At 35.8% G+C, this 15,899-nt stretch overlaps 1 protein-coding gene across 2 annotated transcripts in view; it reads left to right on the top strand.

Annotated features, from left to right (window-relative positions):
• Window positions 1-15,899, top strand: part of RPGRIP1L (RPGRIP1 like) — a 93,865-nt gene that overhangs the window by 36,139 nt on the left and 41,827 nt on the right. For both annotated transcript variants that reach the window (XM_032486326.1, XM_006185975.3), the window contains exons 13-18: window positions 485-664; window positions 1,206-1,323; window positions 6,399-6,851; window positions 9,180-9,331; window positions 12,006-12,384; window positions 15,620-15,810. In XM_032486326.1, coding sequence (XP_032342217.1) covers window positions 485-664; window positions 1,206-1,323; window positions 6,399-6,851; window positions 9,180-9,331; window positions 12,006-12,384; window positions 15,620-15,810 — 1,473 coding nt within the window. The remainder of the gene's footprint in view (window positions 1-484; window positions 665-1,205; window positions 1,324-6,398; window positions 6,852-9,179; window positions 9,332-12,005; window positions 12,385-15,619; window positions 15,811-15,899) is intronic.

Genomic DNA, 15,899 nt, shown 5'->3' with positions numbered 1-15,899 from the left:
CTCTTATTTAAAGCACTTTCTCCAAGTGTAACAAACATTTTACTTTTATGTGCCCCACTGTAAAACTAATCAACAATTTTCTTTCCTGAGACACCTTGGTGCACCCTATTATCTTAAGTAAAATATTGAATTATATATGTCACCAGAAGAAATTTTCCAGTTCTGGGATATTCTGTTATTTACAAAAAGACACAAGAAAATATATATCTTTCCTTTTAGATTATCACAGTGTAGATTTTAATCAAATGAAAAAATAGGAATAAGTGTTCATGATTCTTTAAGTCATGAAGTAATAAACTTTTTTATTTCTCTGTAGTTGTTCCAAATATCTCTCCAAACATATATTCTACATCAGGACTATTTTATTCCTGATAGGAAATGGAAATATATCTGTTTTCAATTAATGATTGTTTTCTTGCTACATCCGTATTAATTCACAATTACATTTTAGAACTCTTGGTAATAAAACATGTTTTTATTTTAGGCTCAAAAATCACAAAAAAATGGAGACCTTTCTTTTTTAGAGAAAGTAGACAGTAAAATTAATAAAGATCTAGAGCGTTCCATGAAAGAGCTGCAAGCGGCTCATGCAGAAACAGTGCAAGAACTGGAAAAGACAAGAAACATGCTAATCATGCAACATAAAATTAATAAAGATTATCAGGTAATGTAATATTCTAAATTGGGAGGGTAGGTTTTTTATAATTTTCTACTAATGATTGATATTTCTCAACAGTATCATGTATTCTCAATCTGTTATCATATATTACCACCTGCCTGGAGTTTAGCCTTGTAGCTAGATACTTAGACTAAATAGTTTAAAAACAAATTTTTTTTTTTTGAGTCCTTGGTTTTAGAGAATGAATAGTGGCAATGAATTCCCCCTTTACGACTAGTGTTAGCTCATTCTGCAAATGGGTTATAGTTCTCCTGAAGTCCTGCCACAACCACATGTTATATTAGCTTTTAACAAATGGGAATATTACCTCCTTAAAAAGGAATCCAGAGTTTTGTTGATTTTACTTCTGATTTATGACCATTGCCAAGCATAATTTTCTAAACTGTAAGCTCTTTGAAGTCAGGAAACGATGGCTTACAGCTTCTGGTATGCCTAGGATCTAGAAAATGCTTGAATCTTAGTTGCTTTAAAAAATGAAAGTGGAACTAATTGTAAGTAATGAAACTTGTTATCTCTATTTTTTTAGATGGAAGTTGAGTCAGTGACCCAGAAGATGGAAAATTTGCAGCAAGATTATGAACTCAAAGTGGAACAGTATGTTCATCTTCTTGATATCAGAGCTGCACGCATCCAGAAACTAGAAGGTACAATGTGCACAATTCTTTGTCCACAGTTACTAGAGGAATGATATTTATAAGAGTTGAAAATATCATCCAAATGTACACTCACAATTTCTTTTTGCTCTTTTTTTTCCAGTTTATTAACTATAATAATAATTTATCAGAAAGGCTGCTTTTATCTGATAATTTTCTACTCAAAAATTTTTAGTAATTCCCTGCTACTTATTGAATTCGGTGTTGCAGGCAAGATTTCAAAGTACTTTATACAGTACTACAGACTAAACGTAACCACGTCATTTCTAACTTCTCCTCTCAGCATTTCTAACTTCTCCTCTCAGCAAACTGTGCATCTCAGTTAAATTAATCTGCTTGCTCTTTGTCAGATTCATCTTGCTCAGTCCCACCACCAGGCCTTTGTCTGTTCCACCTGAACCTCCTTTCTACCTTGACTCCAAGATACACCCTTCCCTGCTATGAATTCTACATAAATGTGCACCTGTGCCAGGAATCTGGCTCCAATTACTCTATCCGTCCCTCTACTTGAAATGCCGTTACAGTGATTTTCAGACTTTAGCAAGTATGAAAATTACATGGGAAACTTGTTTCAGAGGTAGCTTCCTGGGTTCTACCCCTGGAGATCTTGGGGCCCTTGATTCTGTGTGTTTTGCAACAACTCCAAGCAATTCAGATGCAAGTGCAAGATTGTACTTTGAAAAACACTACCTTAGCACTTACCACTGATACTCTCATGTAATCAAAAAATATATTTCAGTGTTTTATTATTTAAGTGTTTTTCACTGTCGGAGTTTTGTATGTTCTCTGTGACAACATTATAAGTTCTACAGTGATAAGTACTTTGTCTCTCTTCATGTTCTCTGCCATGCAGTACCTGAATTCAATGAACTACGCCAGCAGTAATTTTACACTCTTAAAAATCACTGAGAACCCAAAAGGCCTTTTGTTTATATAGATTATATTTATGATATTTATCATATTAGAAATTAAAAGTGAGAAATTTAAACAATATTTGTCATATTAAAATAATACTAAGCACTTTACATGTTAACACAGATTGCAGTATTTATTTTTTAAAAGCTGTATTTTCCATACAAAACAAAAGTGACAAGAGTGCTATTGTTTTAAATTTTTTTAATTGTTTAACCTTTTTGCAAATCTTTTTAGTGTCTCAACTTAATAGAAAACAGCTGGGTTTTTATAGCTGCTTCTGCAGTCAATCTGTAATGAAATCACACATCATATAGGTTCTAGGAAACTATATTATATACTTGTAAGAGAATAAAAATGAAAAAGATGTATAACATCTTAGTATTATTTTAAAAATAGTTTTGACCTCACAGACCTCCAGAATAGTTTTAGGGACCTTCAGGGGTTCCCGGACCACACTTTGAGAACCATTACTCTAAGCAGAAGGGTTTAAAAACATCTTTATCTGACTGAACAAGGTTTTCCAGAGTTAAAGAGCAGTGTGTTCCTTTTATTTCAAGTAGTACTCAATAAAAATTTGCTTAATGTAATTTTCCTGAATAACAAGGCGATCACATAGTTTGAGACTTCATTCCTGTGAAGTCCCACTAAATCTTTACCAATATATTTTATGTATCTCCTAAATTCATTGATTCATTCCATAAACATGCTCAAGTTCCTAATGCATCCTACGCAAAGTGCTAGGCAGTGAGAATACAAATAGGAAAAAAGCTCAGGCACCCTCTCCGGAAACTCGTGCGATGTGAACAAGTAAGTAGACAATCACACTTTACTGTGAAGGGTGTGAGGCCAGGAAAATGCAAGAGCTACCACGGAAACTTTGAGGAGAGAATGTCTGTTTATTCCTGAAGGTTCAGGGAAGACTGCACAGAGCAGGTTTGGAGTCTTTAAAGATGACAGAATTCACCACTGAGTAAAAGCAATGAAAGGCTCCCCAGGCAGTAGATGAAGCCCTGTAAAAATGCCCTAACTGTAAAACACTGCCATTCATTTGTAAAGCTGCCTGTGGATCCATCTATTTGGAATTCAGGATTAGTAAAGGGAGGAGAAGCTAGAAATAAGGCTGGAGAGAACCAAGTCTTGAAGGCCCTGTGTGCCACCCTGATGAGTTTGAACCTTATTAACCTAGAGAAGCACCAAGGAATTTTTAAGGTAGGGAGTAGTACACCCAAAACTGCATTTTGGAGATTCTGCTAGAGGTATTGGGGAAAATGAGTAAAATTTGGAAGAAGGAAGCAGTTTGGATTCCATTAATAAACTGGGTAGTAAACACTCAGAGTATAAGTAAGGTAGCATCAGTGGAGATACAGAGGACAGGGACAAATGGATAAAGACTTAGGAAATGGTTCTGAATAACAGTTACACTACAGATGTGGGGAGAATAAAAGAAAAAGAGGAAACTAGGATGACTCTGTGGTGTGTAGCTTAGGCAACTGGATGAATGCTAACAACATCACTTGAAATTCAAAGTACAGAAATAACTAGGAGAGAATATGATACATTCTGCTTTGGATATACTGAGTTTGATGAGCCTAGGGGCTATCTAGACAGAGGGCTCAGTAAGCCACTAGATGTGTGGGTCTGGAATTCAGGAAAGAAATCTAAATTAAAAATAGGAATATGAAGGGATGCGGGTATAGCTCAGTGCTAAAGTGCATACTCAGCATGCGTGAGGTCCTGGGTTCAATTCCCAGGACCTCCGTTATATATATATTTGTGTGTGTGTGTGTGTGTGTATTCTTTTAAAAAATGAAAAGAAATATGAGTTTTCAGTATATTGATAGTAACAGAAGTCATAAAAGAGGATGAGATTACCTCTGAGAATATGTAGACTAAAAAGAGGATAAAAAGAACCCCAGCAAGCTGGCAGAAAAAGAGAAACCCTTAAAGAATGAGAAGAGAGGTAGGAGGAGAAGCAGGGCAGACAATGTCATGGAAGCCAAGTCAGGACAGAAGTTCACAAAAGAGGAGTGTCAATTAAGCAAAGAAGTCATCCGGGTCAATTAAGCAAAGAAATCAAGTAATACAAAGACCAAAGTCCATTCGATCTAGCAGATAGCAAAGGTGACCTTTCCTGGAGTAGTTCCATGAATAAAGTTTGGAGGGTCTGTTAGATGAGGAATTGGAGACACAAGTATATGTTACTCTTTATAGAAATTTGGATGTCACATGGTGGGAAATGTGTATCTAGAAAGAGATAATATCTTTTTGTCTATTTTTTATTGAAGTATAGTTGATTTACAACATTATATTAGTTTTGGGTCTACAGCATAGTGATTCAGTATTTTTGCAGATTATACTCTATTGTAAGTTATTACATGATAATGGCTATAATTACCTGTGCTATACAATATATCCTTGTTGCTTATCTATTTTATACATACTTTGTATCTGCCAACCTCATACTCCTAATTTGTCCCTCCCTCCTTCCCTCTCCCCTTCAGTAACCACAAATTTGTTTTCTGTATCTGTGAGTTTGTTTCTGTTTTGTGTGTACATTCATTTGTATCATTTTTTGATTCCACATGTAAATGATACCATATCATTTTTTGATTCCACATGTAAATGACACCATACACTATTTGTCTTTCTCTGACTTATTTCATTAAGTATAATATTCTCTAGTTGCTTCAAATGGCAGAATTTCGTTCTTTTCATGACTAAGTAATATTCTATTGTGTAGGTATACCACATCTTTATTCATTCAGCTGTTGATAGACACCTGGGTTGCTTCCATGTATTGGCTGTTGTAATTAGTGATGTTATGAATATTGGGGTGCATGTATCTTTTCAAATTAGCGTTTTCATTTTTTCCAGATATATACCCAGGAGTGGAATTGCTGGATTATATGGTAGTTTTATTTTTAATTTTTTGAGGAACCTCCATACTATTTTCCACAGTGGCTGCACCAATTTATATTCCCAGTGAAAGTGTACAAAGGTTCCCTTTTCTACACCTCCTCTCTAGCATTTGTTGTTTGTAGACTTTTTGACGATAGCCATTCTGACAGGTGTGAGGTAATATCTTATTATGGTTTTGACTTGCATTTCTCTAATAATTAGCAATGTTGAGCATCTTTTCATGTGCCTGTTAGCCATCTGTATGTCATCTTTGAAAACATGTCTGTTTAGGCCTTCTGCCCATTTTTTGATCGAGGTTATTTTTTTTGTATATCGAGTCTTATGAGCTGTTTATAGATTTTGAATATTAATCCCTTGTCGGTCACATCATTTGCAAATATCTTCTCCCATTCAGTAGGTTGTCTTTTCATTCTGTTGATGATTTTCTTTGCTGTGCAAATGCTTTTAAGTTTAATTAGGTCCAATTTGTTTATTTTGGCTTTTATTTCTTTTGCCTTTGGAGACAAATCCAAAAAAATATTGCTACAATTTATGTCAAAGTGTGTTCTGCTAATGTTCTCTTCTAGGAGTTTTATGGTTTCTGGTCTTACATTTAGGTCTTTAAACCATTTTGAGTTAATTTTTGTATATGGTGTGAGGGAATGTTCTAATCTAAAAAGAGATACCTTTTTTAAAAAGCAGCTTTGTAGAAATACAGTTAACATACTTTAAACTGCACGTATTTAAAGTGCACAATTTGGTGAGATTTGACCTATGTATATACCTGTGAAACCATCACCGTAACCAAGATAATAAACATATCCATTATTCCCCCAAAGCAGAAAAATATATGTACTTTAATGAGCTGAAGGGAAGGAGCCAGTGGAAAGAGAAATTGACTTTACAGGAGAGAATATAATAGGAGCAGAGAGCCGAAGGGGCAGGTGGAGTCTAAATATTTACCTCAACTGTTCATTCAAAGGCCTTTTTTCTCTTTTTTTCTTTTTTCTTTTCCCTAGTTTAGCCTGTATTACCACTTAAGTTGTGATTTTCTTGTTTAACAAGTGATGTCAAAATAAATGATGAATTTCTTTATAATGCAATATTGTTTACAGAAAAAATAGTGTAGTCACAGAATTTTAGATTGAGACTACTCACCAAAAGCACTCAGACTTTCTATCACTTTAAAAGCCAACTTGTGTCTTTATACGTCAGTGGTTTAAAACCTCTAAACTGTGTGTCTTCTCTTGCAGCCCAATTAAAGGATATTGCCTATGGCACCAAGCAGTACAAATTTAAACCGGAAATCATGCCAGATGACTCTGTTGATGAAATTGATGAAACCATTCACTTAGAACGAGGCGAAAACCTATTTGAAATCCACATCAGCAAAGTAACCTTTTCTTCCGAAGTTTTACAGGCATCTGGAGATAAGGAGCCTGTCACCTTCTGTACTTACGCTTTCTATGATTTTGAACTACAGGCAACTCCCGTAGTGCGGGGCCTTCATCCGGAATATAACTTTACTTCTCAATATCTTGTTCATGTTAACGACTTATTCTTACAATATATTCAGAAAAATGCTATCACTCTAGAGGTCCACCAAGCTTACAGCACAGATTATGAAACAATTGCGGCATGTCAACTGAGATTCCATGAAATTCTAGAAAAAAGCGGTCGGATATTTTGCACAGCAAGTTTAGTTGGTGAGTACAGTCTTATAAGCTTAGAATGTTTGAATTACTGGTGAGTTTATATGGCGTTCCACATTAGTATCGTCTCTTACTGATTCCACGTGCCTTTACGGTAAGGACAGCGTTCTCTGAGTTGCCCACAGTTGTTTGGACTATCTTCAGTGTCATTGATAATGTCAATACAGTGGCTATTAATTTTTTAAAGCTTATTAGTGCAATGTTTATTCACTGTATTTATACTTTGTTTGATTAAACATTAATTATAGTACATTTATCAAATGTTTTTTAAGAGCTTATCATGTTAGCACTCACTAGGCACTGGGAATACAGTGATCAGTGATAAACAAGACAGACAAAGCCCCAGCCCCCACTTAGTGTTCCTTCTAGAGGGGAAGACAAGCCATAAAACATCCATATCATCAGATACGAAGAAAAATGATCAAGGCAAGAGGTTAAAGAGAGAGATGGAAGGTTGCTAATTAGATAAAGGCTTCCTTGAGGGGGTGACACTGGTAAAGACCTGAATAAAGATCCATGCCAGGACCCAGGGGAGGAATGTCTCAGGCAGAGGGAACAGCAAGTTCAAAGGCCCAAGGGAAGAACAAACCTGGCATGTTGGAGAGTCAGCAGGGAGGCCAGTGGCTAGAGCAGAGATGAGACCAAAGCAGTAGACTGGGACCAGATCACACCACAGAGCCTTGGTGGTCATGGTGAGGAGTGTGGACTTTTTTTTCCTCTGCTTGATGCATGTCATTGGACAGTTTTGAGGAGGGTAGCCACACGATCACACATAGCTTTTAGAAAACCACCCTGGGTGCTGTGGGAAGAAGAGTCTATAGGAACCAAGAGGGAAAATAGGACCATTATCAGGCTGTTGCATTAATCTGTGAAAAGATGGTGGTGGCTCAGATTTAGATGGTAATGAAAGTGGTGACAAGAAGTGGTTATATTCAGTCTCTATTTAATTAACTGTTCCTTGAAGACTTGCTCATCAGTTGAATGTAAGGTGATGAGGGAAAAGAGGAGGTGAGAATTTCTGGTGTGAGTAACTAGGAGAATGCTGAGGCCATTTATTGAGATAGACCTGGAAAAGGAACAGATTTCAAGAAGAAAACTAAAAATGGTGTTTGAACAAGTTAGATCGATCTGCCTGTTAGACAGCCAAGCGGAAATGTCACCTCAGCAGTTGGATGCACTGCTCTGAAGGTCAGGGACAGAAATAAGAGAGTGGGAGTCATTAGCATACAATATATTTTAAGCCTTGGACCTATGATAATTTCACATACAGAGTGAACATACGTGAAGAAGAGAAGGTAGCCAAGGACTGAGCCTTGAGAAACTACAAAATTTAGAGTTCAGGAAGAAGAGGAAGAACTAACAAAGGAGACTGAGGAGTGGCCAGTGAAGTGGGAGACAAACCAAGAGCATATAATATCCTAGGGCAAAGTGAAGAAACCATTTCAAGAAGGAAGGAGAGTGACTTAGGTTCTGGAGAGGAATTTTATTTTATTGATCGCATAGGCAGTACATTCCCATGATTCGAAAAACACAAGTTTATACATTAAAATATCTGTCTCCCACCCCTGTCCCCCACCTACGCTGGGTTCCCTCACCAAAGGCTGTGCGTTCTTCCAAAAGAATTTTATGCATATACAAACAAATATATGTGTGTGTCAACATTCTTTTAGGACCTTTTTCTTAACGATTGCTCCTAGAAGCCATAGAGGCAGTCTTCACAGAGGGAGAGAATTGAGCTGCTGAGTTGTAAGGAGTTCTGAAGGTGTGCAGGGCAAACACGCAAGTGGATATTACATACGATTTATATATGACAGAGCTATGGTGCTTTTCCCCGTGCTTATGGCACAGTACAAAAATGGGAAGGTGTCAAAGATTTCTTGAAAGTTGAGCTATAATGTGGAATATCACATTTATAAGTTGAGGTTTCATATGGTATGTGTCAGACTACACTGAGTACAACTAGTAAAAAAAAAAAAAAAATACCATAGCATCAGAAAGAATCTGTGGAGTATTTGATTCAATGTTTAGATTTTTCTTTCTATTTTAGAAGGATTGAAATAGAGTAAATTTGACTCTCTCAAACCTAGTTTGATATAGTTATTTAATCATATTTAACACACAGTGAAACTCATACTTGCAGGAGTAACTTTATTTTCTTTATCTCTGTTATTTGCCAATCACACATCATTTGTGCAAGTCATGTATTTTTTTACTCAGTATAAAATGTATTGTTTCCATGCATAATACCATTGATGTATTTTTACTGGTATATATTTTGATTTATGGGACTATTTTAACAGTGAGATACGTATTGGTTTGTAGGAACTAAAGGAGACATCCCAAATTTTGGCACAGTGGAATACTGGTTCCGATTAAGAGTTCCCATGGATCAAGCAATTCGACTTTATCGAGAGCGGGCAAAGGCTTTGGGATACATAACATCAAATTTTAAGGGGCCAGAGCAAATGCAGCAGGTAAGCTTGTTTGACTTTAAGACCCTTTTATGACACAGAAATTTTATAGTGTTTTTTTATATTATCATGCTTTAAACTGGAATTATTTTCTTTCACAGCCATCAAGTGGCTTTTTTTTAAACTTTTTATTTTGAAATAATCATAGACTTACAGGAAGTAGCAAAAGTAGTCCAGAGGTCCTGTGTAGCCTTTACCCAAGCTTCTCCCAATTGTAACATTTTATATAACTATAGTATGATATCAAAACCAGGAAATTGACATTGGTACAACACTATCAGCTAAGCTACAGATTTTATTCAGATTTTGTACATTTTACTTGCACTTTTGTGTGTGTGTATAGGAGGAGGCAGAGTTCTGTGCAGTTTTATCATGTATATATAATCATGTAACTGCCACCACAATCAAGATACAGAATTGGTCTGTCACCACAAAGGAACTCCCTTGTGCTAGCCAGGACATTTTTGAGAAATAGAATTGCAGTACTACTATTACACATCAAGTGACTTTCATTGCAATTTCTCCTGTTAAGGGAATTAATAACTATTATTGGACCCTCAGTTATTCTCCTTCTTTCCAGCTGTCTCAGAAACTGTTAGGTTTCTGAAATGCAAAGTAGAATATAAAATGAATGTTCTTTTACATGAGAACTGGAAGTTAAAGTGCAACCCCTCAGGCATTTCCCAAACTTTGTTTCATGGAGTCTTAATAGCCGTATTTCCAAAAGAATTCCATGATCCAATAAATGTAGAAAACACTGAATTGAGCAAAATTAAATGGGATCCTTTAGGACTTCTCATGTATAACATGAATCTCAAGAGGAAGCATAAAGTATACACTTATGTTGAGTAATAAAGGGATAGAATATAGTAGAAACATTTTGGAATGTCTGCTCAAGTCATGTTTCTCTTTTTTCGTTTGGAGCTACCCTCTCTCCTGATCCGTGGGACTGGGCCAGCTTTACGTTTGGTCGTCCTGCTCTCTCCCACTCCTCCCAATTATAGCTAATGATTCAGGAATGTCCACCTGCCCCCAGCTGAGCCAATCAGATTCTGCTTCTTGAGAGCAAGAGAAAGCACAACTTTCCATGCCTGGAACATGTAAGGTTGGGAGCTGTGGGGCAGCCATCTGCTACCATGTTAAATGGCAAAGGAAGAAAATGGGACTAGGGGAGAAAACTGGAAACTAGATGGAGAGTAAATTCTGGTAGCTTTCCAGTCCCATCACCTTCCTAAGACTGAATCACATTTCTGCTATGTAGTTCTATGAAATAACCCGATAACCTTATATTAAAGTCTCATTTCATTGTATTTGCTGACTGGAATTAGTTTCTATGACTTCCAATTAAAGAACCGTGACTAATATAACACTGATTTCCCAAACTTCAAGAATGGCACCCATTCCCCAGAGGGAGCTTTCTGGACAAATATTCTTCAGAACATGCTTTGGGAAATGCTGTTACGGAAAAGGAAATTAGAAATAGAGAAACCACAGTATTTATTTGGTTTTGTAGTTTAAAGGGTTTTGGACTCCCAGTTCATGGCTTGAATAAGTCACTTACTGTTGGAATTTCACCTTTTGTGGGTAGACTTGGGAAGAGAAGTGGAGAAGGTACTTTGTAAATCATTCCACTCAGCTTTCTATTGCCAGATGCAGACTAGCCCTGGGAAAGCAGTATTATGATTCCCTTCTCAGATTTCCCCTCTCCACACCACCAGATGTCTCCACTAAGGAGATTATGACTATAGTTCTGTTTTTCCTTCTCCAATAAAGTTCTCTAGAGTCAGACGTTCCAGATGTTGAATCCAGTATCAAAAATTCAGTGAAAGAGTGGTCCCCTTGTGGAAGGTGGAGAATTCTCTGACACCACAAGGCCCTGCAACACTGCATTCCTGGTCCCAGATCACGTCAGCCGTGGTGCACTTAGCAGTTAGTCAGTGTGGGTGTTTGCTGTGATACTTGTGCACCGCCTACCTGAGTAATAGTTCAAGAAAGGGCCATGAAGTAGTTTCTGACCCTGCCTGATAACTCCCTTTGCTCATCTCTCTTCTGAAATGTCCTCCCAAGCCAAGGTTTTACCTCTGCAGGGTTTATCTCTCACTCTGTTCCCTTGTTCTTATATAGCAGTTGGAATCTGATATACTAGCTAACCTTGGCCTCAGGTATCTGTTCCCCCAAACCCCATTGGTTCAGGATGAGGGCCAACCCAAATATAACAAAATCATCTTTGTGGATGGGTACCATCAAATTCATTGGATTCTCACCTAAGAATGGGATATGATAGGAATAACTGGAATGGTTGAAGGATTAGCTCTAAATAAAATTGTGAACCAGGAGACATTTGTCTTTGGACCCATCTTTTAACACTTTACCTGTTTATTATTAAATAGAATTAAATAACATGAGATTAGCTATTTTCTTGGCTTTATTTGGTTTTAACAGCAACCTCTACATGTTTGCTCAGTCTTGATGTTTGCTGCTAATAACATCTGTACACATGTTCTAGAGAATATTGGTTTTGAATACGAGTTAAGAGTCCTTAAGTGAGAAGTTCACTATGAAATAAAAATATGCAGCTTTTTGTTCATTTGTGAAACTATTTTGTTTGGGGGTTGGCAGCTGCTTTTTATCTTTTCATTGTATTATTACTATAATATAAATATGTATGTTTTTCCAGTTAAGTCAGCAAGCACCCAAAACTGCTCAGCTCAGTTCTACTGATTCCACAGATGGCAACTTAAATGAACTTCATATTACAGTAAGATGCTGCAACCACCTGCAGTCCCAAGCAAGCCACCTGCAGCCACACCCATATGTTGTGTACAAGTTTTTTGATTTTGCAGACCATGATACAGCCATCATTCCCAGTAGCAATGATCCACAGTTTGATGATCACATGTGTTTCCCAGTGCCAATGAATATGGATTTGGATCGATACCTTAAGTCAGAGTCTCTGAGTTTTTATGTGTTTGATGATAGTGATACCCAGGAGAATATTTACATAGGAAAAGTCAATGTGCCTCTGATTTCACTGGCACATGACAAGTGTATTTCAGGTAAGCATATTTCTTGAATCCATGAAATTGTAAAAAAGCAAACAACAACAACAACAACAAAATTATACCTCAGCATTTTGGATGTGATCTGTTTATAACTAATCTTCCTAGCCTTCTTAGGTAATCTTAAACTTTGGGCGTATAATATTATATTTTTTCAGTTATTTTCTTAGTTGTTGTTATAGAGATTATAATATGCATCTTAACTTACCTCAGTCAACTTAAATTTAAGACTAACAACTCTATTAAAATTTAGAAAGTCTGCTCCAACATAATTCCATTCTCTCCCCCTCCTTTGTAATATTATTGCCATATATATGTACATAGTATGCCTGTATATGTTATAACCCAACAACACAGTGTTGTAATTATTGCTTTATGTAACTTTATCTCTTTTAAGAGAAGGGAGAATATATATGTAATTATAGAAGACTTATATATTTACCATCTCTGGAATTCTTTTTTCTTCATACGGATTTGAGTTACTCTCTGGTGTCATTTTCTTAGCTCCATTTCCTCCCCTTCTTTTGTGCTATTATTGTCGTATTTTATCTTGTAAGTACAACATTATAATTTTATAATTATTGTTTTATGCAACTGTCTTTTAAATCAGTTAAGACAAGAAATGAGGAAAAACATATATTTATGCTGTCTTTTATAATTACCTATGTAATTACCTTTATTTGTCTCTATTCCTTCATAGTGATCAGAGTCACCATCTGGTGTCACTTCCTTTTAGCCTCAAATTCTTTACTACATCTTGTAAGTCAGGTCTGCTGGCAATGAATTCACTTAATCATTGTTATCTGGGAATGTCTTTATTTAGCTTTCATTTTCTGAAGGGTAGTCTTGCTGGATATGATATTCTTAGTTTTCAGGTTTATTTTCTTTAGTCGGTTTGAGTACATCAGACAACTGACTCTGGCATCATTGTTTCTAATGAGAAGTCATCTGTTAATCTCATCATTGTTTCTAATGAGAAGTCATCTGTTAATCTCATTATGGTTCCCTTGTATATGATATTGTTTTCAAGATTTCCTTTTTTTCTTTTTTCTTTTTCTTTTTGGCTTTCAACATTTCAACTATGACATGTCTAGGTGTGGATCCCTTTGTGCTTATGTTACTTGGAACTTGTTGAGCTTCTTTATGTGTAGGGGACCATTATGTACGAAATTTGGGAAGTTTTCTGCCATTATTTCTTCAGTTGTTTATTCTGCCCTTTCTCCCCCTTCTCAGACTCCCACTACATATACGTTCGTATATTTAGTGGTGTCCTACAGGTCTCTGAGGCTCTATTCATTTTTCTTCATTATTCCTCTTCAAATTGGACAGTCTGTATTGATCAATCTTCACGTTTATTGATTCTTTCTTCTGCCAGCTCAAATTTCCTATTGAGCCCCTTTATTGAATTTTTTCATTTCAGTGATTGTACTTTTCAACTCCAGAATTCCTATTTAGTTTTTGCTTTTTTATTGTACAGTTGATATACAATATTATATATTACAGGTGAACAACATAATGATTCACAATTTTTAAGGGCTATACTCCATTTATAGTTATTATGAAATATATATGTTGTACAATATATTCTAGTTCCCATTTTATAATTTATAGCTCTTTATTATATTCTGTTTTATAAGTCATTGTCATCACACTTTCCTTTAATTCTTTAAATATGGGTTTTTTTAGCTCTTTGAACATATTTGTAATAGCTGCTCTGAGATCTTTATCTGCTGAGTCTAATATCTGTATGCCCTCAGAAAGTATCTATGGATGACCTTTTTCTGTATATGTAGCTCAACATTCTCTTGTTTCTTTGCATATCTCATGAATTTTTGTCGTTATTTAAAACTTGACATTTGGGACATCATATCATAGCAACTCTAGATTCCAGCCCTTCGCAGGGTGGTTACTGTTGCTGTTGTGGTTTGTTTGGTGACTTGCCTGGACTAGTTCTATAGTCTTTTTCCCTCACTGTAGCCACTGATGTCTCTGCTAAGTTTCTGTTTGTTTTATTCTGTTTTAATGTTGAGCATGAGCATAGTTTAGTGGTCAGTCAATGGTTAGTTGAAAGTTGAATTTAAACACCTGGAGCTGGCAGGCTTCCACCCTTTGCCTATGGGTCAGTGTATGGCTTGGGTAACACATTCAAAGTTCAGACAATCTACAAATCTCATATTCAGTCAGGGCAAGTTGCTTATTAGGGATTTTTCTGAGTCCTTTTGTTCTTACTGAGGCTCAGCTGATTCTCTTGAGTAAATGGTTTTCAATTTGTTGTACACCTTCGATCAATTTCCAGAGTTCTTAAATGGTTATTTTTGATCATTTTATTCAGTTTTATCATTGCTTTTTGTGGTAAAGATTTACTGGCTCTTCAGTCAGCTGTTCTGTAAATCCCACCTGTGCCTATAATAGAAGTTTTTCACCTCCCTCTATTCCACCTATATCTTTTTTCTACCTGAAGTCTAGAGTTCTTTAGTTTTTTCTTTCCCAGCCAGCCATTAAAAGAAGTGTCCAACACTTGAGAACTAAGTAAAGGATACCCCTAAACAAAAGTTATGCTTGCAATATAGGTTTGTTTTTTTTCAAGTCAGGGATTTTCATACTGAAAAATCTAATGTGATGATTAAAATGCATGACTCAATATTATAGATTCAGCTTGGTGATACTTTTTGTCACTATTATATGTTTTGGGTGGTTTGTTTATTTTATGGACATTTTTTGCTGAGCTACTATTAATTTGGAGTAATTTAGCAAGTCTCAGTAAAGTATATTTAAAATTATAATAGAATTGTATAGTAATAAAAAGACTCCTTTAGATATATAAGTTATTTGAAATTTTGAAGTTTTAATATATTTTTCTACAGAGACTAATTTTGGCAAGAATATCAAATCCAAATGAAGGTTGTTATTTGAGCTATAACCAAGATAATATCTTAGAGGAAAGCTAAGAATTCTGAAGAATTTCTGAATTTAATTTCAGTGATTAAAATATTTATAAGTCAGTTTTCTCCTCTTTGAATCAGTATTATCTTTAAGGCCTCAATCTCTCTGCTTGAGAGATGAACCCGTTATAGATCCTTTTGTCTTTATTTCAATCTCTTGAGTCATTTGAGTTGTGAGTAAAAGCCAAACTTATTTTTAAAGTTGTATGTAGTTCTTTGCTCTTTTCTAATTCGTATGGCAATGAAGCTTGCTTCTAGCATTAATTGCAATTATTTTTGTAATTTGACAGGAATATTTGAGTTAACAGATCACAAAAAGCATCCTGCAGGAACCATCCATGTAATATTGAAATGGAAATTTGCTTACCTTCCTCCAAGTGGATCCATCACAACTGAAGGCTTAGGAAATCTCATACAGAAAGTAGAGTCAGAAGTTGTTCAAAGGCTACCTCCAGCATCCTCTGCTAGCACATTAGTTGTAGTAAGTAACAGTGACTTTGAATTTCCTATAAAACTTAAAAGACAGTCAAATAAAAGAGAAAAAATATCTAAAAGGTATGTTCACTGTAC

Source organism: Camelus ferus, chromosome 9 (genome assembly GCF_009834535.1).
Source record: "Camelus ferus isolate YT-003-E chromosome 9, BCGSAC_Cfer_1.0, whole genome shotgun sequence".
Classification (NCBI taxonomy): Eukaryota; Metazoa; Chordata; class Mammalia; order Artiodactyla; family Camelidae; genus Camelus; species Camelus ferus.
Note: the sequence above shows the minus strand (reverse complement) of the source record. Positions and strands in the feature narration are given on the sequence as shown.